Genomic DNA, 27052 nt, shown 5'->3' with positions numbered 1-27052 from the left:
CTGAACATCAAAACTTCATGGAAAAATAGAATTTAAAAATAAGGTCTTCTTGGTGCAAAAAATTTTGAAGTCCATGCATATGAACTGTCTCAAGTTTATGAAGAATTTGCAGTATAAGAACTGTGCATAAATTTCAAAGTTTTTTTTTCATACAAAAATAAACTTTTGACTTCATTTTCCTGAACTTTCTGAAGTACCCTCATACACTGTAGGGGCAAATGTAAATGTGTGTTTTGCAGTCTTGTGTTTGATTTTTAGTAGTAACTTGTAAGAGCATGCATGTCAGATGCACGTCATAAGGGGGTCCAGCGTCAGCATCTGGGAAGAAGATGTAGACGCACTGTTAGCGAATCTGACAGATCCCATTAGGAATGGGATCTATATTTGTACATCTTTAATTTCAGCCTGCTATGTTATTATGTTCACATATTTTCCTCATAGTATCTTCTCTGATTAGAATATATTAATCTGTTACACATTAATAGGTATATAATAAATAGATTACAACTAGAAATGATGTATTGCTGGCTTCAGAAAATCGAGTTTATAATAAAATTTACTTCATTTTCACTATGTTTTTTTGGGGGGGGATAATATGGTTTCTCTGACTTCTTCCTATCCTATTTCACATTTAAAAATTTAAGGTATCACTTCTATAAAAGTTGTTATAACTCATAATAGAAAGATTAATTGCTTTAATATTGAATATCAGAATTCAGACAAAATGATTTTAGTTGTTTTAGTGATTGAACATCTTTTAACTGGATTTGCCCCTACTCTCTGGAGAGAACCATTCTTGTTAAATTACAAATACACGCTTTCATTAAATTTAAAAGAGTACCAGTTGAGAGAAATAGCCAGATGACAGAAGAATCATGTGTAAGTTGGAGTATGTTTGAAATGTGTGATCTGTGCTGAAGCCCCAGATTCGTTTTACTGTGTGTCTTTTAACAAGCAATGTGGCAGATGGCTTCAGATAGCCTTGGCCCCCTGGTCCTGGTGGCGGGCTTCAGAGGTCTGGCGGTTGCTCTGGATGATTGACGTGTCAACCTGTCCACCAGTTGTTTGTGCTTTGTTCCCAGAGTTGATGGGAAAAGGCCATGGCTGTGAGAACACTCCTCCTGTTCTTAAGAGGGAAGCTTTTGGTTTGGAATCTTTGGTTTTAAAAAACATACGTTGAAGAGACAGGTATTTGAGTTTGCAGTACAGAGCTCTATGTGGTCAGTTTATGGGTCGTCACAGCCACTGACAACAGCACCATTTTCTCTGCTCTTTATGTACTATATAGAAATACATGAGGGCAACTGAATTAGTTCATGGAAAATGACATTAGGAAATAAATTTATCTTGGTGCAGCAAATTGTGAAGCTCATGTCTAGTCACATACAATAGGCATTATTTTTCCCATTTTTTAAGAATTGAAATATGTCAGAAGTTCATAAACGTTGAAAGAACGTATAATGATGATTTTTATTTCCCACTTAGCCATTTTTAATGTGTTGATATCTGTATGTTCAGCTATGTTTTATTTGAAGTGATGATTCCCAATTGAAATTGGTTTTATAGGCAATGTCTAGGGAAATGTTAGATTGGTGCTACTCTGGGGCTGTTCCTGGCTTTTAATGGCTCATGGCGGAGATATTGCTGACCCAGTCCCAACATCAGTGCAGAATACCCATCCCCAACACTCAGTGGGACTGAAACTGAGAACTAAGGTGTGTGTACATCTGAACCAACCAAAAGAGAGCTGGATTCTTTTAAACAGCATTAACAAAGCCATGCTATTTAAATGTAAAAACTCAGAGTCTTCAGAGATGAAATATAAAAGAAAAAAGCAAAGAGAAAAGTGCTGAAAAATTATGCACAAGGGAAGAGAAGATTCCAAGATTCAAGGAAAAGGTGAACTGTGTTGACAAACCTAATGGAGTTGTTGGTCACATCTGGGTCCTTGGCAGAAATGATCTGTATGGTTGTCCCAATTGCCACATCCTCAGGCACCTCCACGAAATAAAAGCCAGGTTCAAACACGGGGGGCTCATCCACGTCCTCCACATTGATGTGCACCGTCGTTACGTCCTTAAAGGGGCCCAGGTACAGCAAATGCATCTGTAGGTGAGGATTGGCTCCCTCCACCTGTAAGGTGTATTTTTTCTTGCTTTCAAAACTCAGTGGCTGGAAAACAATGAAAAGTAAACTGATTAACCACTAACAAGCAAAACATATTCAGGTTTCAAAAGATGTTCAATTTTGATGGCTGATGGGTATACCTCAAAATTCATTAAAATGGTAAAAAAGAGATGAAAGGGGAACTTGGAGATTTTTCCCTTGCTCTGTAACTGGAGCCATCACCTTGCTAAGGAGAGTATGTATGATGCCAGACCTTCAGGTGTAGCCCCATGGCTTAATCTTGTCTACTTTCTTAATCATCAGGGTCTTTAGAGAAGACCCAAGGAGACCTTCTCTCTCAAGGGTGTCTGGGACTATTCCAGTTATAAAATGGAAGACTGTTTTCTGGAATGTTCATCTGCTCCAGGTAAACCTGGATGATTGGTACCTTTGGTGATGCTTGCTCATTTGTATAGATGCTGTGATGACAGAGAGGGCACATGAAAACCTTGACTAACAACTGGGGAGATAGGACAGGCTGGTGAAAAGAGGATCTTATTTCAGAATAATCAAGTGACCAAGCCTCATGTTTCCTGCTTTCTTTCTTTAAAAAAAAAAAATCCTTCTTGAGTCCAAAGGCAGTAGTGATTCTTTCCAAGAAGTCATTATACGTGTTCTTGAGGCAATATCTGATAATTTTTGTATATTTGGTTCATCCCAGATGATCTTTTTTTTTAAAAAAAATCCCTTTTCAAAACCCAATTTAGGAGCCAGCGCTATGACATAACAAGTAAAGCTGCCACCTGTAGCACTGGCATCCTCCATGGGTTCCAGTTCAAGTTCCCCAGTTAGGACCCAGCTCCATGCGGGTGTTTCTGGGAGAGCAGCAGAAGATGGCCTAGGCTTACACTCCTGAGGGAGACTGGGAGGAAACTCCTTGTTCCTGATTTCAGACCAGTCTCACTCTGGCTTTTGTGGCCATTTGGGAGTGAACCAATGGATGAAAGATCCTTTTCTCTGCCTCTCCCTTCCTCTCTCTGCCTTTCAAATAACTAAATATTTTTAAACAATCCTAATTCATTCGAAGAAACTGATACCCAGTAATCTTTGGAAACTGGGCTAATCTGATCCAGTCTTGTTGTATTAGAGGAGAACTATGAGCTCCTAGGTAGGAATTCTCCACCGAGGGTCTCCACCACAGGGTTCATTTGTCTAGTAAAATCAACTCATAAAATGCAATTCGTTTGGTTGCTTCTCTGTTTTGATCTGTGTTTTCATTTGAAATGTTCGTTTCAAGCTAAATACAGCGCTGCAGGGTTGAAAGTGAACTTAAATCCTGCTTGTGAAGAAGAAACCCATTTTTTTTAAAGCTGATAAAAACTTGTAAGTATCTTAAGTTGCAACTGTCTCAAAATATAAATAATTAAAACCATAGATAAATGGAAAATGAATCTGATAGAGTGATCGGAGTGAGCAGCAACAGTTACTAAAAAGTCAACACAGTGACAGCAAGATGTGTCTAAAACATTCATTTGAACTTTTTCCATAAAAGTTGCTTTTTGTCAGCTCACTTTGTGTTGGAAAGAGTCGTGTTCCTAGTTAAGCTTTGCTTCTGAGAAACAAACCCCAGTAGTCTATGATTTTCCATTTGTTATCTAACAGAATTGTCTTTTTGGTTGTATCATTCAGCGCCTGACTGTGGTAGCCCTGCTTTCTTAGATTGCTGGCCATTTCCCTCAGCCTGATGGCTTCCCTTATTGTGCGTCAAGAGGCCATGTTTACTCTCCTAGGGAAATTAAACATTAAGATTACAAGCTACTTGAAGATCTAGTTTTTACCAAATTAGTTATATGTACTCTCTAAATCTAGGAATTATTCTTTCCTGGTAAATTTATATCTACATTTAACTTAAATATGTATTATATTAAATTGACATTTAAAATTCTTTCCTTGTGTATGAACAGCCCAAAGTTGAAGCTCTTGGTGATGTTAAATTTAAGTTAGGCAAAATTTGTGTTCCCTTAATTTTTTTTTTTACATTGGTGTAAATTTTGTACCTGTAGAAACAGAGAAAAAGGGAGAGAGGTGAGGGAGATCTTCTATCTTGTGGTTCACTCCCCAGATGGCTGCAACAGTCAGGACTAAGTCAGGCGAAGCCAGGAGAAGGGCAGAGCTTCATACCATGTAGATGGGAGGAATTCAAGCATCTTCCACTGCTTTCCCAGGGGTGTTAGCATGGAGCTGGATAGGAAGTAGAGCAGCTGGGATATAAACTGGCACCCACATGCGGTGTGGCTGTTGCAGGCAGCAGCTTACCCCTCAATGCTACAACACCAGCCCCGTATTTGATTTCGTCAGGTGTTTGATTTTAGCCATCCTTGTATATATGCATGTGTGCATCATGGTGGTTTGGGTTTGCACTTCCCTTACACCTACTGCTGCATTTCTTTCTCTCTCTCTTTTTGAAGATTTCTGTATTTATTATCTATGAAAATACTTTATCGGATATATGATTTGCAAATATTTTCTCCCAATCTGTTGATTTTTGTCATTTCACTCTCTTAATAATGGCTTTTAAAAAGCAGAAACTCTTAGTTGCAATGAAATGTTATCACTTTTTCTTTTGTAAAATGGAATTCTGGTGGTTTGATTAAGAAATCTTTGCCTAATTAGAGTCACAAAGGTGTTTCCTGTTAGGGATGTTATAGTTTTAATTTTTTAGTGTTTCAGTGTATGATCTATTATGAATTTATTTTTGGAAGATGTAATGGAGGCTCATTTAAAATACTTCCATATCCAGCTGTTCTAGCACCATGTTTTGGAAAGGCCAGAGTGAGTTTTAATTATGGTTGAAAGTTTTTTTTTCAGTAAATTTCAGTAAACTTAGACATTTTAAAATTCTTTAAGGCTTTTGTGTCTCTCATTTCCACCTTTAGAATAGAAAGAAAGCACTGTACACATAAACAAATATTTAAATTTCCCACATTGGTTGGGCATATCCTTCTTAAATTGGTTTTAATTACCATTTTTTAAACAAAAATTGTTTATTTCAATATTCTTGGTGGTAAATCAAAGAATAACAAAGTTTGGCAAACCCAGGTTTTAAATCCATTAAATTTCCTGGGATTGTAGGATATAAAAATAAAAAGTCATTTGTATCCTCAAAAATTGAATCATGAAAGTTACGGCACAATTTAGTGATTCAGCTTTAAATATTAACTGAGAAGAATTATGTGTTACTTCCTATGTTCCCATGTTTCCATTATAGCTTTTCTTTATTTGCATTACGGATATTGTTATATTGGCCCACTCCCCCAGACTTAGGATCTTGAATTTAACTGAGTCCTATTTGTTGTTTCTCGATGCTGGCTTTTTTTTTTCCCTGTAGCCAGACTTGAAACCCCAAAGATAGTAACAATATATTAACTAGTGCAGAAAATTCACAGTGTGAGTAAATGTATTACTTACCTGGAAAATGCATATTTATGTTACCACATTTCCAGTAATTAATATGGACATTTTCCTATTTTGATATTTTGAGAAATAAAATTTCCAAATATCATCTTAAGATTGCTGTAAACTTACCAAGAGTTGATGTTCCTACCTGTGCAAGTCAGAGCTGATCAAAGCCATTCATGTTTTTATGTTCCTGTTGAGTTCTACATATTGTTGATACTATATGTGTTGAACTGTATGTCTTCAGGAAAGCTATAATTTGATTAATCATTGAAACAAAAGTGGTTGTGTAGGCAGAGTGGCATGGAAACAACAGTAGGGAGTAAATCTGGTATTAGTGAAGAAAATATCTCTAACTATGGCTATAACACTCTTTAAATAACTATAAGCCAAGAAATAAAACATTTCTATATTATTTGAATTAACAGAATCTTTAAAAAGTAGTACCTAAAATAATATTTATGATTTTTAAGTCTTAGATCTGGCGAAATGCAGGATGGACACTGAACAATTGCTTATTGTTTTCTGGAAGATGGAAAACATGGTGAAGACTAGAAAATTATGTGTCTACAGAATAAACACATTCTGAAAATTATATATTTTAAGTTACACTTCAAACGTTCAAGCAACTGAAAATCAATTGATTGATTACATAAAAGCTCAAAAGATACAAGATGTTGGTTAGTATTCAGTGTAGTTTTGTGAAGACCAAATTCTATCAATTGAGTTTAATTTTTCTTTTTTGAAAAAAAATGTGCTGTTTAGATAAATAATGGGTCTAAGGAAAATAAATCAAAAGCAGAACTTTTGTTTCAATTTTTATGACATTGTAAATGACAAAATAGAAAGGAGGAGTGTACACTAGACAGCTGAATGATATTCCAAAGGTGTAGATTCAGCAGTCAATAGTCTCTAAAGTATTTATGACATGTGACTTGTCCGCCACCTAACTTATTGACTACTTTCTTAATTCCATTTTCTGGCAGCCTGTAAGTTCAGAAAAGAAATCAAAGTGACCTTGACAAAATTGATATGTTTTGATTAGACATGGATGCTATTTTAGTGATGACAGTGAAAGACAGTGTAGTGCCTTCCCAGGTTTAATCTTCTTTCTAAGTGAGGGGACTGGAGAAAAGGCATTAAGAGGTTCCTCAAATAGTTACAGTTAATATATTGCTTTTAAATGAATGATTTTATTAAGCTCTAAAATGTACTGTGACAATTTGACATCATTAGTATTTTTCTTTAGAATTGTCATTGTTTTATGATACAAAAATTTAAATACTTAAAATCTCACAAACTTACTGATTATTTTTTTGAATAGGATTCTTGCATTAAAGAGATAATACTTAGATCATTGGGTGTTTATAGTTACCAAGTCATTGTTAACAATAATATCCATATTTATTTGTTGATTCAATGATTAATCTCATTGTTTTGTGCTGCTTTTAGATCTGTTCTTTTGTTGTATTTCATTGCACCTTAAATGGATCGAGAACAAACATGAACTCATCCTTTCTTCTAAAGTAGTAGTGATTCAGTTGTGTAAAATAGCGTAGAATATAGATATCATAAGCCCACATTCACTACGCCACATTGTAAGTTATGGGCATGTTGGCTTTTGTCAAGGTCATGAATTATCTTCTTGTTCCTCAAGCTGTGGTTGATTTTCAGTGTTATTGTCTGACCTTTGGCTGTGTTTGTCATAGATGATCTCTTTTCTCATGGGACTATCTCATCCCATGAGCTAGCACACACCCTTGATTTTCTTCCTGACTTCCTCTTCTGTCCTCAGTCTGCTTGCCCTTGCTCTGCTGACTTGTTCCTGTTGGGGTGTCTGAAGGCTCGTGGCATTGTCCCCTTTTTTGTCTACAGGCAGTCTCCTATGATTACATTTCACACATATGTAGAGATGCTTCAGTTCTTCCCTGCTTGGAGTAAAAGCTGGAGTCCTTATTATCTATCAGTCTGCAAGGTTTATATACTCTAGCCCCTTGTTTCTTCTCTGAACCATCTCCTTCCACGCGGCGTTATAAACCCTTTGCTGTTCTTCAAACCAATCACAGTGCCAGCTCAGGATGTTTGCATTGTCCTTTTGTCTGGAACATTTGCCTCAGTAGCTCCTTGTCAGTTTCCTTTTCTTCAAGGCTTCCATGTGTGCTTTTTGTCAACATTTAGCAGTACTTGCCAGCACTGCATGGCCAGTTTGCCTGACTCTGTGCTCCGATTCTGCTCTCCCAGTGTTTGCATCAGTGTAACTTTCCTATCAGGCCAGTCTTCCAATCATCTTTTAATATTACTAGTTTATGGACTTGCTGTTTTCATTTCTTCCTTCCCCTTATAGGATGTAAGCTCTATGATGGCAAATATTTTTAAATTTATTTGTTGTCTCCATTAAACTCCTTTAACAATACGTGGCAGAGAGTAGGCATTCAATAAATGTTGGTCAAATATGCAATTTAAGAGATCTTGGGTTTTTAAATTTACTCAAAAAACAAACTAAATTTGTGAGATTTGATTAATTCCATTTGTCAGATATATATTTACTTGTGTATTAAAAGTTTCCATTGTCTCTTGATTTTCCAGCTTTATAATAATATTCATATGTACCTTATGTCACAAAAAGAATTCACAGCTTACATTCAGAAAACTTGGCATTTTATGAAAAGTTCCAAGTGATAATCATCACTCAGTAACTGTGATAAAACTAGATTTGAATTAGTAGGTATGCATATTTAAGAAGCAATTAAGCATTCTTACATGTTCCTTATTGATTCACAAATAATGTTACGGTGTGTTCTATTGTAACTTATGGTACTCTATTAGTAGAAGTTTCTGCTGTTCAAGACTAGATGCTAAATTAGGTTAAAATCATCAAAGAACTTATCCACAGTTGGATTTTAAGTTAGCTGAGAAGGAAAAAATGTCATATTAATTCATCATATTTCTATCATGACCATTTGTGTAAAATGTTGGCATAGGCTGTGTTTTCCTGTAAGTATAGTAGGTGATTTTTAAAATAATAGGAAAGTGCTTTTAACATATTGTTTTCAAATCATATTTATTCATGCACACTAAAGGCATCATGAAAACAACTTGTAGAAAGGAGTTGGATTACCTTCTTGACGGTTATGATGCCTACTTGGAAATTGGGATCTGTGTTGATGTCAAAAACATCAGCACCATCGCCATCCAAGATAGTGTATTTCATCTCTGCGTTTATTCCTTCATCCAAGTCCTCGGCAAACAGTCTCCCCACAGTGGAGCTAACTGGAGCTGACTCCAACACACTCATCTGATAAAGTCCTGTGGAGAAAATCAAGAACATGCATCCTTGGTCATCTGTCACTGTAAAGCATGCTATTCTTATATCAGATCAACCATGCTGTGTCAAGCATCTTCTTTGTTCAAAAAATTAGAACTTTAGTTTTGCATTTGAAAATTTAATTCCAGAGGGTCTGAACAAACGGTAACTTAGGTGGTCAGGTGCTGTGTGTGCCAGAAGGAAGAGTCAGAATAGTTTGATCACAGTGCTATGAGTAGAAAGGCTGAAAGCAAAATCTTACCCCAGTGAATCTTCCTTCAGGGTAGTAGGACGTACCTCACTCTTTTTTTTTTTCTTAAATTTTTTTTTTTTAAATTTTACTTGAAAGACAGAGATGGGATGAGAAAGGGAGAGAGAAAGAAAGCAAGAGAACACACTTTGATTTGCTGGCTCATTCATAAGCAACTGTTCTAGCCTAGGCTGGATCAAGATTAAGCCAGGAGCCCAAATTAATTTCAGGCCTCCCATATGTGTGGCAGGGACCCAACTACTCTGACTGGTTGGATCTGCAAGTGGGGTACCCATGGGCCTGGGGCATCAAATGTACTAACATCTTTCCCCAAATGTGAATGTCTTCTGAGATGGAAAAAATGTTGTGGTCACAAAGCCCTGATTGATTCCTTTTACATTTCAGATGCCCACTTTTGCTTCATTTGTCAGACCAGTGTACTGAGAACCCATCTTTATGGGTTCCAGCCCTCCCAGAGAAAACGGCACCCAGCAATCCAGAGGAGGAAAAGTGACAGGCACAAGTGCCACCAGGCCCTTGTGTTTTCCATCAGTAGGTCCTTGCACCTGGGATCGCTTACTGGCTGTCTGTCCGTGGACAGACATTTGTGCTTCATTCTCTTGTTCCCTAATCGATTATACAGAAAATTTCTCATGTCTGTAGAAAACTCAGAGTTACTAATTTTCTCCTTTTTGACTTGAAATACTGAATTCATGTTTAAATTCATTTTTCATCTCCACAGAGATAAAAAATCTTCTCTAGGACTAAACTTTTTGGTGTTCTCTATTTTGTCAGCTACAATGCAACTGCATACATAAACAAAAGCTACCCAATTACATTTTCAGTATGCAAGAGCTGCTTTTTACTTTATTTTTAAAAAAGATTTATTTATCTTTATTGAAAGGTGGATATACAGAGAGGAGGAGAGACAGAGAGGAAGATCTTCCGTGTGATGATTCACTCCCCAAGTGACCACAACGGCTGGAGCCGAGCCAATCTGAAGCCAGGAGCCAGGAGCTCTTCTGGGTCTCCCATGTGGGTGCAGGGTCCCAAGGCTCTAGACCATCCTCAACTACCTTCCCAGGCCACAAGCAGGGAGCTGGATGGGAAGCAGCACCACCGGGATTAGAACCGGCATCCATATGGCATCCCAGGCGTGCAAGACGATCCTAACCACTATGCTATTGCGCTGGGCCTGCTTTTTATTTTATGATGCACTCTTAAGCTACAACAAAGCTGGGGTGTGAGGGCTTGATCTTCACAAAGACTTGGGAAGGCTAATGGTACGAGGAGAGGAAATGTTCACTGTTCATTACAAATGTGAAATCTCTGCTGTCTACTAACAGTGGCACTCCCTTGGATTTCTGGTCTCTTGGCACTGCCAAAGTTGTTGATTACACACATTGTTGCTGCAAACAGGCATCTGCCTACACTGTTCTGCACACCAGGAAAGCTGGGTTATGTGCTGTCAACATAAGTGTGTGTACTAGTATGATGTACTGTGCGCTAAAGAAATAGCTTGAGATCTTGATATCCTGTTATAGTTAATTCATTTAAAGGTGACTGAGCATGTTCAGTGTAAAACAGGCACATACTTTGTCAACATCCCATGACTATGGTAATATTTGTGGGGAAAAAAAAAGAAGCAAAGTGGAATTTTTGCAATGAGGAGTCACTGAATTAGGGACTTTGCAATGTTAGTTTCCTGTATGGGTACCAGTTGGTGTCCTGGTTGCTCTGTTTCTGATTTGATTTTCTGCTAATGGCCTGGGAAAAGCAGCAGAAGATGCTCCAAAAACTTGTGCCTCTGTGTGTACGTATGAGACCTGACAGAAGTTCCTGGCCCCTGGCTGTGGCCTGGGCCATCCTAACTGTTGTGGCAATTTGCTAAGTGAACCAGCAGAACTGTGCAATTCAGACCTGGCTCACTGCCTCACAGGCTCTGAGCCCCTTCCTCCTTAATTCCCTCTCGCTCTCCTTTCCTCCTTCATTTGCTCCCTCTACCCTTCCCTCCATCTTTGTCCTGTTCTCTTTCTCCATCTCACTTTCTTTCTATAATTCTGATCTTCAAATAAATAAGTCTTTAAAACAGAATAAGGAAGACGATTTCATTCAAAATATGATTATGGAAAGTGAGATTAGCTAAAATTTATGGGGAAATATTTAATGATGAAATCATCCAAATTATAAAAAAGTCTAAAACTAATGACTTAGAGGAAGTTGAGATAATGTGGGAGAATGCTTAAAGACCAAAGATTTCAGTTATTTTACATTTCTCATTTTTACTCCCATAAATCATAATCATATGTTTGCTCTATTGTAGAGTCTCCATTATCAGTGTATATTGAAGAAGTTACACCTCAAAATACATGCTGTAGAGTGATGAGAAGACATTGATTTCAAAAGCAGGTGAGTTTCAAATTTACAAAAAGACAAATAGTTGAAGGATTTAAAAGAATATGTACTCTACAGGGTGGGCAGTGTGAGCCATTTTCCAAACAATAGAGATGGAAGCCCTGGGGTTGGCAAAGAAACAAAAATCAATCTATGTAGCATTTCAAAAACTAGCATGATGTGCTGCTGTCCTGTACTGTGGGGCCAACATGCTGCGTCACCTACTTACTTGTACTGTTGGTGAAATACTTAACTAGAATTCTGCCTGTTTCTTTCACAAATGCTCACAGGCAACTTGTGCATACCAGTTGCATGCAAATGTTTGAGTTAAAAAAATATTTACAAAGATAAAATGGAATGTTCACATGACTGATTCAAATTGTAGCACTTCAGCTGATAGCCCGACATGACTCTGTCTGGTTTTAATTTATTTATTTTAAAGCCATTTTCTTGGTCAAATCTTCCACCTGGAATTATGTCTGCTGTTCTCTCTTGTCTAGCTACTCGCTCAGGCATCTTCTTTTCAAACGAATGTCTCCATCTCCGGGCTCTGTTGCTCAGCCATGGCTCTATGTTTCTGTCTCCCTTTAGGATATTCAGCCTGATGTTCCGCTGTCACTTTATATTCTAGCCTGAATTTGTCTCCTTTCTTCCCTGCCACAAGTTTCATTATGCATCCTCTGTTTTCATCAGCAGTACAATCCTTCTCTGTCATCCAGGCTTAAAACATTGTCATCCTGGACTCCTCCCTCTGCTTTGGCTCCCTTAGCCAAGAAATCAGGAGGCAGAAATTTGTGTTTTTTTAAATTTGTGTCTCTCCACCCTCCTGCCATTTCGTTCAGTTCTTATGATTTGAAATACAAGTCACACTAAAAGATTTCTAACACAGCCCCTGCCTCTATTTCCCGCCTCTGTCAGCCCATCCTGTATAACCATCCAATTAGCCCTTCTTTATATTTCTCTCACTGGAAAACTTTTCTATAGCTTATATTGGAAACACAACACATTTTAAGATTGGTCTTCTGAACATAAAGTGGTATTGGTAGTTCTATTACACACACACACACAAGCTCCAGGAGGGCATTATTTGTTTTGTACATTGCTGTGTGTCCTGTACCTAGAATGATGTATGGAACATGTATTTCTTTTAAATGAGCGAATGACTGCCCAGCTCTGCAGTGTCTTTTACCTTCTGTCTATATAAGTCTTTTATATTCTTTAACACCCTGTTGAAGTCCCATTCTACCATAAAGGCTTCATTCATCTTAGTTTATTGCAAAGGCATCCTTTTGTGCTGTCCACAGGGCACATCCACCAAGTGCTGCCTGTTGGTTCACTTTTGCTGGGTAAAGAATGTGCACTACCCAAGAGGACCTTAGGCTTCACAGAGGCATGGGCCGGGTTCAAAGCGTCTTGTATCCTTCATATTTTACTGTAACAGAGCAGGTGTGAAGTGACTAGCTAATACTGTCCATTTGTCAGTTGGACAGTTGTTCACCTGCAGCTTTGACTTGGCTTCAGCCAATGTTGTCTTTTCCAGGGCAAAAATTGGTTCTTGGTGTGTGTGTGTGTGTGTGTGTGTGTGTGTGTGTGTGTGTGTGTGCACATGTGTGCATTGAGAAAAAAATCTCAGCTATTGCGATCATTTGTGGCCTATGGAAATTGAACCCTACTCAAGAAATTCTTCATGGTATCCAATTTTGTGCAGGATAGGTGGGTGAGGGGAAAAAACAAGGAAGCAAGTTTGAGAAACTGACATAATGTTTGCTATGGGAAAGCAGAAACCAGAAGGAAAATGCTTATGTGAGAATTACATGATGAATACAGGAAAGGAGTCCCTGAATGATTGAATTTAAAAAGCAAACTCGGATTGAACTTTGTTCTGCACTCCACAACAGGTTCATCTTTGTGGCCTGGTGATGAACCTGAGGTCGAGGCTTCCATTGCGTGGATACTCACTCTGAGGAAAGTGGGGCGGGTTGTCGTTGACATCCGAGAGGGTGATGTTGACGGTTGTGGTCCCAGCTAATCCCCCAAGCTGCCCTCCCATGTCCTTGGCTTGAATAATCACCTCGTAGTATTCTTTGGCTTCTCTGTCCATGTTCAGGAGGGCTGTCCTAATTACACCTGCAGGATAGAAACGACTTTGTGTTTAGAAACAAAACCACAAGTCTGGTTTTGATAAGATTGACTTCCAGGTTTCTCTTTTGTGTACTCTTAGTGCCCAGGGGTGAGACGCAAGTCATTTTTGTTTATTTAAGCTTGAAGGAAAAATGCCCTGACACATATGACAGATACTATTCCAGCAGTCAGAGCTCAGTGGGCCGATTGCCGCCAACAGCATTGAGAAAGAGAACGGAAGGTGGCAGCAGTGTTGTTGTACAGGCTCGAGGAGTTGGGGGGTCTAGGGATTTCAGACTGACTGCTCCAGTCGCCCAGGAAAACAAAGCCTCTTATATCTGTGAACCTGTGATTTTTTATGGTTTGTCCCCTGGGGTCCCTGTGTGTAGATAAGGCCCTCTTGTTCTGTGTTCTTCTGCCTCCCCCTTCCTGAAAGTGGGTTGGAATTCTGATCTGATCTCTGTTTTGTTAGCCATTCATTTTGTTTTGTTATTTTCTGCTTACTTCTGTGCTTCTCGGCATCCCGACAGCGAGCATGTGAAAGACGCTCTGTGATCTGTTCATTTTTACTCTGCATAAGTGGTGAATTTCCCAAGACAGTAAATAACAGTGAGAACATGTGGTTTCACTTAAGAAGAGGGGTCTAAACCAGAGCCCATTGATTGAAACGTGTTGTTTTGGTCCTGCCAAGAGTGTACAGTGATGTTTTATCTCCCTTTTAATCCTTCAACTTAGGAGGCCTGACACCTATATACTTCAGGCAAAGATGAAAGGCTTATTTGCTGCAGGTTTATAACGTGATCCATGGCTATCTAGACCTGCTGCCTGAAAAGAGAAGAGGTTGGGAAGCAACCAGTCCCCACTTTGCTCTTAGTATACATATATGTATATGTGTGTATGTGTGTGTAGCATTGGAGTAATAACATTGCAAAGTGAAGTGTGCAGCATTTTTTCCCCTTAATGCCCCAAGGGTATAGTAATAACTATCTTTTCCTGTGTCTTTGACCTTAGCGCTCTAGATTGCCCCCTGGGAGCTGTCAGTGTCATGTCAGATTCTCCTTAGGATATAAAGGAAGGTTACCCTCTTCCTGCTGTGTTTCCTCCCTGTGGGTACCCTGCCTTCGCTCTCCCTCCATTCACAGAGGCATCCCTAACTGCAGTTTTTTCTTTCCTTTTATTAATTTATACTCCCTCATTTTCTTCTTTTATGATACAATTTTCTGAATGCCTGATTCTGCTTAGAACTTGTAGAAAAAAAAATTCTCTCAGATTACTAATAATAGAAATGTAGTTTTTTCCTCTTTGAAATAAAGAGGTGACTTTGAGTGTTCATCATTCATACGTCTGTGGCTCTAAATGTCTTTACTCAAGTTCCTTGTTAACCATTCTTAAGTCTTCTTAATAGGAGGGTACATCAAAAGTTTGTGGAGAAAAGGAATTAAATGATAAATTTATTTTGGTGTAGAATTAGAAATCTATACGTAATGTTTCATAATATATTTTTACATGAACTCTTTGAAGATTCCCCCTATATATCTTGCTAGTTCACATGATTGTTGGTAGGCTCTAATATGGTAATGTATAAAAAAGTACTTTGTAGGAGAAAATTTATTTTATATGTGAGCAAATGATCTAATAATTACTTTGACTCAAAAGTATTAAAAGAAATCTTCTGTAGATTAAAACACAGATTCTTCTATAATGCTGCACCACACAGATCCGCACACGTGCTGCTACACTGCCGTTGGACCATGCGTCCTGCCGCCCTCTCTGCCGGGGCTCTCCAGGCCGACTTGCCTTTCTGAGGACACATCCCATGTGCTCTTTCCTCCGCCGAGGAAGCTGCACGGTCCGTTGCCATTCATTCCAGCCCTGTGCTCTGCTCAGTACAGAGTGTCCAGGGGAAAGGACATCAAGCCCCACATCGAGGGACCCATCTACAGCCAGATGGACGTTGTTAGCTCTCAGTTTCCCTCGTCTTTTGATTGAATGGTGATGGATTGAGTGATTTCTCGAAGGTTCTTTCTAGATTCCAGATCAGTGAGTCTATTTCTGCAGGGGGCCTGGGTGAATGTGTGAAATTTTCAGACACATTTATTTTTTTTGAGGTTATGAAGACTCCCTTAGTCTGTGGGACTTTTTTTTGAAGGCTGGTGAGGAAGAATTTCATGTAGACCGGGCTTCAGCCTCTCCAAGCAGGATGCTCTACAGTCTAAGCAGACCGTAGAGTCTACTGCCCCAACAGAGCAGTGCCAGTTTTCTCTCTTAATCCTTGAGCTTATGTGGCAGTTTTCTCTGGTGACTACACTGCCTAGAAAGCCCCCTGAAAGGAGAGTTAGGTCTGTCACAATTAGCAGACACATGTTATACTTTTAGTTTTTGAAAAGTATTGTGGAAGAAAGCAAGCATCTCTGACTTTTTGTATCAGATACCTGTTTTGGAGTCCACAGAAAAATATGGTTGGCCCTGGAGAATGCTGTATACTACCCGGGCGCTGTTGCCGTAAGTTGGGTCATCAGCATCTGTGGCTGTCACTTGGATAACAGATGTACCTGAGAAAGAGAAGGGGTAAACATCCGTTTAAGTCCAGTAGCTAAGTGCTGGGTACAGTTTTGAATGGTCAGTGTGAAAGCATTTGCTTCTTATGCCTGCCTTATTAAGAAAATTCCTTTGGCCTAAAGCTTTAATAACTCCTGGTTTATTACTGTTTAGTGGAGATGAAAATTTTGTTTTGGATTCTTATCTATTGGTTCAAAAGTGTTTTACATAAGAGGAAATGATAGATAGAGAGAGAGATCTTCTGTTTGTTGGTTTACTCCAAGAACCAAGCTCCTGAGCCATCACCTGCTGTTCTCCAGGATATGCATGAATAGGAAGCTGGCTTTGAAATGGAGGAGCTGAGACTCAAACCAGGTATCTCAACCAGAAACACAGGTATTGTAGGAGGTGATTCTGTCACTAGGCCAAATAACCGCCCTGTGTTTTACAGTCTTTTTTTAAAAATAATAAATTTATTTCATTTTTGATGGTATTTACATAGTTGGGAGGGATGCATGCCCATGTGGACCACCAGATAGGGTGCAGAGGGTTGAAGAATGGGGAAAAGTGGATGAGACAACTGCCTCCAAACTCCTTTTTTCTTTCTGTATTTGGGGAAAGTAGGGAAAGAAGGGGAGAGGGCAGCTCCCAGCAGCCCAACCATATCAGAACGCAGGGAAGGGAGAAGGCCACCTGATGTCTTCCCAGGGTCCCCGATGTAGAGAGCATATTCTGAGGGTGTTGCTTAAGTGGTTTTGATGTTTCTTAGATGCTATTGATTTCATTGCTGCAAGGTTGAGGAAATCCTTTCAAGGTCCATTTGCTGATATAGTCCACCTTAGAGTCTCCACTCACCCAGATTCTCGCTGTCAAAACTTGGCTGGAAGAACTGTGCAATTTGTTCTGCTCTCCATGGTACTACACATCCTCTGTAGGCCTCAGTGAACTGCAGAGGACATTGTAGATTCTTAATAACCAGCAGGGACAGCACAGCTTTTGAGTTTTTTATTTCTCCTTGATAAAAAACAAATGGTTCTCTCCCTTTCTTCCCCCTTTTTCTCCCTTCTGAATCAAACATTATTTGTTATAAATCAATAGTATCTCTCTTTTTTGTTAAATCCTAAGATTTTTTTTAGGATTATCATTTACTGTGACTGATTCTAGCATTTAAGCATGTTTCTGCCTGCTAGAGGACATAGCTGTCATTTCTGGCAGAGTTTTTGTGAGTGATGGGCTCTTTCTGTACATTTTTTCCTTTTCCACATCTGTGTGTGTGTGTGTGTGTGTGTGTGTGTGTGCGCGCTCTAGACTGACAGCTGTGGTTGAAGTCCATCTTACCCACTGGTGACATCTCAGGCACAGTGGCAACATAAGGTCCATCCAGGAACTTGGGCTCATTGTCATTGATGTCTTGGATTTTGATGATGAACTCTGACTCTGGTTCCATTGGCCGGCCTGTCCTCCTGTCCAGAGCTTGAGCCCTTAGAGTGTATTGGGCTCTCTCCTCTCTGTCGAGCCTCTGAATGGCATGGATGTCTCCAGTGGTGTCATCGATGGTAAACACGATGCCGGCGCCTTCTCCCGAGAGGATGTATTTGATGGATCCATCTCCTCTGTCCATATCTGAATGAAGCTAGAGGACAAAGCACCAAATCTCATTAGGAGTATGAAGCACTGTTGGAAATAAATTGATTTTCAGTGAGATGCCAATTTATGACCTTCTTTCACACTGGAATATATACTTTTTTCACTTAAATGTTTAAAAAGTCTATCTACAAAGAAACACCATGAATTAGATGGAATTGTACAAAAGAGTAAATACAAGTCGATGAATAAGTAAGGTTTCTCCACATCACATTCAGCATCCAGAACTTAACTGTTGTTGCTTTTTTAAATTCTCTGTGTGAGATGCATAGAAAACAGAAGCTCTGGAAAATGTTGCTGGTTCCTAGTGAGAGACCAGGAGCAAATCTAACAAGGAAAAAACTGACCTTTCTGTTTTAGAAAATATAAAATATACAAACATAAACATTAAGATAAAAAATCATAGAAAAATGCTAAAAAATTATTGAAATTAATTTTGGTGCTTTTTTCTGACCATGTGATTTAGAAACAGGTTCAGGCCACTGTAGTGGGAAGTTTGAGTGCCTTTAGACTCTGGCACTATAGCTTCATTTAGTAGGACTCTGCTTGTTTATGTTTTAGGCATCAGGTGGGATCCAGCTATTTTTATTCTTTACACCACTCTATTTCTCTTGTTGGTAATAATTCTTGGATTCATAATTGAATCTCTCAAATCTAACTGTAGATCATTGAGTTAGGGATTTATTTTTATCTTTCCACCCAACTGCATTCCTTCCCAGGCTGTTATAGTAACTTCCCATGGGAGTGCAGCATTTTAATCTTAGGCTCAGATAATGTAATTGGAATTATTAATTGTAGATGATAGGTCTTGGTGGAAAGAGCCCTGAAATTTTGTGCTTGCTGTAAGGTTAACAGTCTCATTCTGGACCACCAACTCTTTTATTGAACCTTGCATCATGGTTCAGAAATAAAGTTCATAAGATGACAGATTGGGGCAGTGAGGTCCTAAGTATTTGACCCAAATACTGTCTATGTCAGTCATAAATTGAGTGCCCTTGGCAGATTATTTATCATCTCTAACTTTCTCATGCTGTGATTAGAAAACAACAGTGATCCTCACTTTGAAGGTTTTGGGATCACCAACAATGTGTATAAGGCGCTGAGCACCACACCTTTCTCACAACAGGATCATTTTCATTGGCGACAGTTATGATGCTAGTCTATGTGTAGGGAGACAGGATTATTAGTGTGTCAGCCCCCTCTAAACTTGCGTGGGTGTAGTGCAGACCTTGCTGGCATTTCTGTTATGCAAAGTCTATAACAGAAAAAGTTGATGTGGCTGCCCAAAGCATTCAGGGAGTAGTGTTACTGAGGATTAAATGTCCTGGACGCTTGAGAATGAATTCACAACATGCTCACACAAGGATGGTCATGGAGGTGGTGCTGGCTTTGAGCTGACCTTAGACTGACTGTCAGCCAAGATCACACAGGCAACAACTTGGCTACCTAGAGGAATTTAGCTGTGTCTTGCCTAGTGGAGAGAAAACAGGGGAATAGAATTTGCTAAAAAAAAAAACAAAAAAAAAACAAAACAACAACAAAAAAAACCACTTTGTTTTTTCTCCCTATTTATTCTGTTTGGAAAATGAAGTTCTCACATTTCCTTATTTTGTTTGCAGTATTATCATTATTATTTAAGCACGTGTAGATGCCAATGATCCCAGCCTCTGTCCCTGGTTCTAATGCCGCAAGGCCCTGTCTGCTTTCTCATTTTGTCTCTGATTTCTGTTTTCCTTTTGCCTGTTTAGTCATCCATATTAAATTCACTCTGCTAAATTACATCTAGGTATTTTTCTCAGGCAGGATCCTAAACTTACACAATTCTATTTCTCCAGAATTGGTTCTGTGTGCATAGACCCTGGCCTGGTCATTGCAGCCCACTCCCGTTCTCCGTGGCTCCTCTCTCCTTCCCTGTCATCTCACCTTCTTTTGCAGCTATGCAAACATACACTTGGAAGCCCCCAAACCACTTGCTGGCTCAAATATTTTATTTACACATTTAAAAAAGCAGAGATACTCAGCTCTTTTTATGTAAAATAGAAAGCCATTGCATCTGGACCTGGACACAAAGAAATAAAGTTCCACTGCCTTTGGAAACATGGTTCCAGATAGAAGAATGAAACGGGAATCAAAGATAGCAGGATATCATATAAATTGAAAAAAATCTCTTTCTTTGCATTTATACTTACAAGGATAATTCCAAAGTTAATAGAAAATGTAATTAAAAGATGAATTTATTTTGGTGCAGAAAATTTTTGAAATCTATGCACAGTGTTTTTTCCCATGATACGCATTTCCATAAACTTTGGAAGATTCCTGTATTACTATGTAATAGTGTGTACATGTATGTATGTATATATATGTGTGTGTATGTGTATATGTGTGATTTTAAGGCCTAGATACTCAAACTCAAAAGATTAATCTAGGGAATAGAAGATACTGGGGGTGGGTTGACTGAGGAGTGGAAAGTTTGGTAATGTACATGCCAGCACTATTTTGAGGCATTCTGCTTATCATCTGAAAACTGCTTTATCTTATGTGCCTCAGAAATCTAAAAAAATAATTATTTCACAGAAAGGGAGAGGGAGGGGTCTTCTGTTTGGCAGTTGATTCACTAAATGCCTACAATGGGGAGCTGGATTGGAAATGGAGCAGCCAGGACATGCATTTGTGACCATATGGGATGCCAGCGTAGCAGGTGGCAGCTTAACCTGAAATTGTTGTACCATGATTTGGACCTGGCCCTCCAAAATCTGGACACACTTGAGATTACCTTAGGCCAAGTGTAAGTTCAGCTCATAGCAGCAACTCATGTCATAGCTGGTCAGCAGGAGGCCCTGGCTTCTGAGTTGTCGTCAGACCCTGCTGGTGACAAACAGGGTCTGGGTTACAGATCAGGTCCACTTTCTTTGTTTCTGTCTGTGTTGGGAGAAGAATTTGAGGAACACTCTAGACTGAAAGTGCCTTGATGGAAGGACCCACGTGACCATCATCTTAGTGTAGATCTTGACATGTTGAAAAGTTGTAGGGTCAGTGCTAAAGCCTTCTGGGGAGCCATGGTATCTTCATGCGAGTGGCTGTGGGGCTTCGGAGTGTGTTTACATGGGTGCACGGGAAAGAGATGACAGTCACTGAGAACCAGGATCCTGTTTTGAACAGGAAGAGCCTAGCTTCTGTGTACACAGAACTGATTCTGGAGGGTAACTGTACATGTTCAGGATCTTGTCTGGGAACAACACTTAGATGTTATCTGAACAGACCTTAGCATGGAGGACTGAAAAGGAAAAGAGAAACACTAAGGAACGATAGACAATAATGCAGGAAGCAGTCAAGGCGCTCTGACAATAAGAGCAGTGACAGAGGCTGGGGCTCTTGGCATCTAATTGTTTGTGGGTTTGGGGGGACCTTAAGACTGATCTCATATCTCCGAGTAGTCTGTCTCTGGTGCTGGGTCCTCTCTCCCCACTCTAAGCCGTGTAGACCTGATGCTGTCTGCTGTTGTTAGTGATCCCAAGGGGCGGGGTTGGGGTGGTGAATGTGAGGACATCCCAGAAGCCACAGCTGTCTGCCAGCACAGTAAAAACAGCAAATCCCTCTTCCTTCTCTTCTGCCTTGACCTTCCTCTCATGTGTTCTTAAGGCAGGAACCAATGGGGAGCATGCAGGAAAACAAACCCTGTTCTTCAGAGTTCCAGCCACAGATTGCAATGTGGAGAATGGAAAGGTGAATGTGGATTTGAGAGACACCAGCTTAATAACCCAGAGAATAATACATATGTAACACTCGGGTTTACCAACCATGGAATACACATTTGATAGTGAAAATTGCAAAGAATAGACATTAACAGCTCTTCTCGAAGTCACTCAGCAAATTGGCAGTGTAATAGAAATGTGTTTTGTTCCCTAATTATCCATATTTAATCTAACCAGCACTGACTGAGGAAGCAGGGGAATTTTCTGGAGTGAGGCTGGCAGAAAACGGCTATGTAAATCTTGGGTAAACATTCCCTACTCCCAAATCTAGACACCTTACGAGATCCTGATACCTTCCCGATCCTGATAGCTCCTCAGTCTCAGATATTCCGCTAAAGGAATGATAAGTGATGGAAAGTATATGCAGATTCTGAAAAACTTTATTTGATCTAGGATTCTAGAAATAAGATATGTGATTCTCATTACTGTTGTCATTTTTCAGAGTGCCTCATAAGCTCTGGAAGTGAGGAAGTGCCACCAGTGGTTACACAGAGTCTGCGTGGTTGGTAACCTCTGCATGACTTAGACCACAGATATGTGCACAGGCACAGCTCTATGCATCCCCTCTTTGCGTGTATCAATAGAATCTCACTCTAACGTGACACTACGTTGTCCCTGGAAACCCAGTGTGGATTTTGTGAGGCCATACCAATGACAGCTGGTAATTGTAGCCATACTGCTTTCTGACGAGCAAATACGCTGGCAGTCTCTTTTTCTGACAAGCAAATACTCCAAAGCTCAAGGTGATAAAAAGAGAATCAAAGTTGGGTAAATTCTCTTTTGAAAGAAAGTGAAGAGGCAAAGTGCATGCTTAAGTGAATGTATCCATCTTCTCATAGTTCACACAGTGACTTTCCCTGGTTGCTAGTGTGCTGGCTGAACCAGAGGACTGTTGAGGAACAAAGCTGCACTGTATGATGGAATTGGGCAATTAGAAAGATATGAGTACTAACTTGGAACACTAACAGGTGCTGCCCAGCTAAGTACTGCCAGGGTCAGAGAGCAGTCACTCTTCATTAGAGTCCTGTGCCCACTTTACCATCACTGACTGTCCTGTCCTCAGTGTCATGTCTAATGTCAGTGGCCAGAGCGAAGCAGCATGAAGGAAGGTCTCTGGCTTTAGTGTGAGGAGCAGGTGTTTCCATCTAAGCATAACTTGCCTTTTTCCCAATGACTTTGGGCAAGGAACCTTATCTCCTCCCTGAGTTAATCATGCCTGCCTGATGGTGTTACACTGATCAAACAAGTAGCTGAACATGAATGTGACTGACATACAGTAGTGTGGGGGTTCAGTACAACACAGGCTGCCTTTCTGAGGGGTGATCACTTCTGTGCGGGGTACTCAGTGTCTGGAATGTTTAAGTAGTTTCCCTCAGGAGGAGGGAGGAGAACCCTAAGTTGTATATGCACAAAAAGCAGTTACTGAACACAAACATTCTTTCCTTTAATTTATTTTAATATGCAGAAGGCCTGAATGTCTAGATGAAAGAAACATTTTACAAATATTGAGGAGCTGAAAGTCTTTGAATTTTGAATAGATGGAAGTTGTATTCATGATGAAAGAGGCTCTTTTCAGCCCAGAACTTGAGGAATTTAAATATAGTTTAGGACAGGGGGTGGCAGTATATCCATGGCAGGACCATAGCTTGGGCATATATCTAGATGTACCTGAGGAAGTGGGCCTGAGGGCCTGACTTAAGAGACTGAGAGAGGAATGAATGAGATGGGAAGAAGTTCTCCCACTATACACTAGGGTAGTGATGTGACAGAAGGGTCCTGTAGGAGAGGGCTGTTCCAATCCCCATCAGAAGGATAAGAAGAGCTTGTCCTCAGGGACACAGGCAGCACTTGCCTAATTAGTCATGAAGAAGCGCAGCCAAGGGCCTGGCATGATAGCCTAGTGGCTAAATCCTCGACTTGCACACACTGGGACCCCACATGGGTGCTGGTTCTAGTCCCGGCTGCTCCACTTCCCATCCAGCTCCCTGCTTGTGGCCTGGGAAAGCAGTAAAGTACTCAAAGCTTGGGACTGTGCATCCGTGTGGTAGATCTGGAAGAAGCTCTTTGTAGGCTTTGGATCAGCTCAGCTCAAGCTGTTTTGGTCACTTGGGAAGTGATTCTTCTGACAGAAGATCTTTCTCTCTGTATCTCCTCTCTGTAAACCTGATTTTCAGTATAAGCAACAAACAAACAAACAAACAAAATTACAGCTAAGGTGGAGCCTGAGAGTGAGAGTTGACTTTGGGAAGAAACTGGCAAGGAAGTACTGACAGACACAGACTGGTAGTACTTACAGAATAAAGAAGCTAAAACAAGGAGATGTGAAAGGAAACCGAGAAGGCCTTTCAGCTGTGTTAGGTATAAACATTATGGAGTTACTAAATTTCTATAATGAACTCTATGTGACTACTGCTACTATTGGTACTATGAGGAGCCATCAAAAAGTTCATGAAAATGGAATTGTAAACCTATTTTGGTGCAAAAAACTGAAATCAAAGTATGTGAGGGATTCTTTCAAAAGCTCATGAAAATGACGAAATGACGTATTATGAGAAAACTGCATGAGTTTCATTTTGGAAGTGAAATTAACTTACCTTTAATTCCATTTCCACCAACTTTTTGAGGCATCCTCATATATACTATAGGATAATAATTTGTAAAGTATTAATGTGCGCCAGGCACTTTGAATGCTCTAGATTTATAAACTTATCTAATCCTATGACACCATGAAGTATTAATTTACTTATTCCTTCATTGAATATCGTTTGAGCATCTTCTTCATGACAGATGCTGTGTTCAGTTTTTAGGAATAAATGGGATCAGGTTCCTTGCCGTCACTGAGTTGCTAGTCATGTCAGGATGTTTAGATAATAAGCATGTAAATAATAAATGCATTCATTGTTGTATGTTATTACAGTTATGAAAAAAATAATAGTGGTGATAGACTCTAACAGAGGGATCTATTGTGGCTAATGCTGAAGGAGGATTAGACTGAAAGTGAGCTTCAGAGGCTAAAGGGCCACCACGGGAGAAACCAGGGGAAGGACACCTCAGTGTGAGGAAATAACAGAGGTGATGCTTGCATGTTGTGAGAGAGCCTAGAATGGCATATCCCTGGAAGCAGACAGCATGGGGAATTGTGGGACATCGGGAGGTGAGCTGGGTCAGTAAACTGTGTGTTTGGTGGAGTGGTAGTGGAATTTAGAGGGCTCAACACACAGTGGGATGGAGGCACTCAGGTGGAGATGCGATGTGATCTGATTGCCTTCAAAGATTACGAGTGGGGAAGAGACTGGAAGGAAGTGGAATGAGCATGTGAACAGTGAGGAGACAAATACTTTCCAGGGAGAAGTCAAGGTGGAGGTGAGAAAATGAAGGATTTTTGATTTATTTTGCCATAGAATTTGTAGGTACAGAGAAAATAGGTGTAAGAAAAAGGAAAGAATGATTAGACTTGGATTGGGAATAAAAGCAAAATTTTGTACCAGATACACCACATTTGAAAGCCCTATGAAGTCATAAATGTGGAGATACCATGTATGCTGTAGAAGCTTAGTGAATGATCTAAGCCAGAAATGGAGGGATTGCATTTATTGGTATAGACATGGTTGTTAAAACCTTCTGTCACCATGGGGTAGATGAGGCCAGCAGGGAATGAGTATGGATGATGGTACTGGGGTGAAATTGACAAGAAGAGGACCAACATACGAGACTGACAAAGGAGGTGGGGAAACAGCATTGGGTAGTCATGCTGCTTCGAGAAGGGCAAGTGGCGAAGTACGGCCCGGCCTGAGCAGCAGCTCCTGGCTGCTCCTGGGAGGTTCTTCAGAGTGAAGCTATTGGATCGGGAAGTGGGCAGTCCAGAGCAGTAGTGAACACAGCTTCAGTGCAGCAGATGGGGCAAAATTAGACAACTGAGGTTGGGAGTGAGTGGGACTTGCAGAAAGTGCTTGTGTAGGCAATTTATGTGAAGCAGTTGAACTCTCATTCTCCCACCCAACATTTGAGGACACAGAGGCTCACGGGGCTGGGTGACCTGTCTGATGTCACCATTAAAATCATTGACAGGGCTAGATTTTAAAGCCACATATGTTTGGATATGAAGCTCACATTCTTGGCCTCTCTGCTAACCAACTGTTGAAGTTATCATTTGAATGAATTATTTATTTTCTAATTAGTTTGGTGTCTCCTGTTTTCTCTCACTTGGTTGCTTTCACAAAATAGTCTCTGATTAACATCTAAGTAAAGTAAACACAAGAGAAAGCTGGGATTAAAAATGAAATGATGATGGATAAATCAGGGAAACTGGAGTATAAAATTTATAAATATATTCACTGATAATCTCCAGCTATCCTAAAACACATGCTAGGATCTTCTGAAATGAAGAATGTTTTATTCTTTCCCCCCCTATTAAATCTGGACCTTAGGCAATATCTGTGGAAATGCTTGAAAAAAAAATACAAAGCAAAAAATCCTCTTGCCTTTCCCAATTTTTTCCTCCCCACTTACAGAAAGGGGCTGCTTGTTCTTTGGGACTTGAATGGATCTTATAGGTTCAGGTTTTTTCCTCCAAAACCCAGTTCTTAGATTTTTTTTTTTCTACTCAGAACAGGCAATGACAAGAGAGAAATTTTCCTTTCTGCCAGTATCTGATAAAGCAAAAGTGATATTTCACTAGGTGTCAAGTAACACGCCACCAGTTAAAATTATTTTCAGGCTTCAGACATGGGTTAGATAAGCATTTGGACTCAATTCATACTTATATTCAACTTCAATATCTGATACTCTTAACATTTGTCCTCCCACTGGGCACTTCTTACCTTGCCAACATATAGAGGGTCGGTGCCAGTATACTCTTCCAGGACGAAAAACTGGTTCCAAACCCAGCTCCTCTTGGCCCGCTGGTGTGGCTGTGACTTGTCTGGCAGGAACACTTGCAGTTCACCTGGAGTGCTGCACAGCACACTGGTTGTGAGGTCCATCAGTCCCCAGAAACACAAGGACATGCCGAGTCCAAGCCAGCTCTTTGCATTGCTCATCCTACCGGAAGTCCACATAGGATCGCCAGGTTTTCAGAAGTAAGGGATGAGATGAGAAGCCACTGGAACACTTGAATGTTTTCCAAGTAAAAAGAAAAAAATCCAGCTTATCGGACACGTATGCTCCTCAAATGAAATCCAAGTGAATCTGCTTGCAGTTGACTTCCTGTCAAGTTAAAGGAAACAGTGAGATGATGTCAGGTTCTTTCCTGGGGACTAGTCCAAAGTTTTCAAGAAATGTCAGTAAATATCTGGATTTTTGTTCATTGAATTAAAAAGTTCCTGACAGTTTATTTCTTTTGAAATATTTGGGTCATAATATTTTGATACAAAGAAGGCAACTTACCAACCCAAACGTTTGTATATGGATTTAGTGAGAATAAAACAGTGAATAAATTTCTTTTCAATGATCACATGTATGCAGAGTTATGCTGCATTATTGATTGAC

General features: G+C 39.9%; 1 protein-coding gene and 1 long non-coding RNA gene across 2 annotated transcripts in view; one reads left to right on the top strand and one right to left on the bottom strand.

Annotated features, from left to right (window-relative positions):
- The window catches only part of LOC121159575, a 41763-nt gene extending 32106 nt beyond the window's left edge, over positions 1-9657 (top strand). Inside the window, exons 4-6 of the long non-coding RNA XR_005884392.1 lie at positions 2431-2533; positions 8643-8912; positions 9522-9657. This is a non-coding gene — a long non-coding RNA (uncharacterized LOC121159575). The remainder of the gene's footprint in view (positions 1-2430; positions 2534-8642; positions 8913-9521) is intronic.
- Positions 1-26776, bottom strand: part of CDH20 (cadherin 20) — a 49047-nt gene extending 22271 nt beyond the window's left edge. The window contains exons 1-6 of the mRNA XM_040984746.1: positions 26386-26776; positions 17508-17802; positions 16064-16183; positions 13470-13637; positions 8681-8868; positions 1919-2172 (exon numbers count right to left, since the gene is read on the bottom strand). Of these exons, the coding sequence (XP_040840680.1) occupies positions 1919-2172; positions 8681-8868; positions 13470-13637; positions 16064-16183; positions 17508-17802; positions 26386-26622 (1262 nt within the window). The 5' untranslated portion in view covers positions 26623-26776. The remainder of the gene's footprint in view (positions 1-1918; positions 2173-8680; positions 8869-13469; positions 13638-16063; positions 16184-17507; positions 17803-26385) is intronic.
- Between the last annotated feature and the right edge of the window lie 276 nt (positions 26777-27052).

The sequence above is a fragment of the Ochotona curzoniae genome, unplaced genomic scaffold, assembly GCF_017591425.1.
Source record: "Ochotona curzoniae isolate NIBS_2020 unplaced genomic scaffold, NIBS_Ocur_1.0 contig_43, whole genome shotgun sequence".
NCBI classification, from domain to species: domain Eukaryota; kingdom Metazoa; phylum Chordata; class Mammalia; order Lagomorpha; family Ochotonidae; genus Ochotona; species Ochotona curzoniae.
This window is presented reverse-complemented; position numbering and strand designations above follow the sequence as displayed.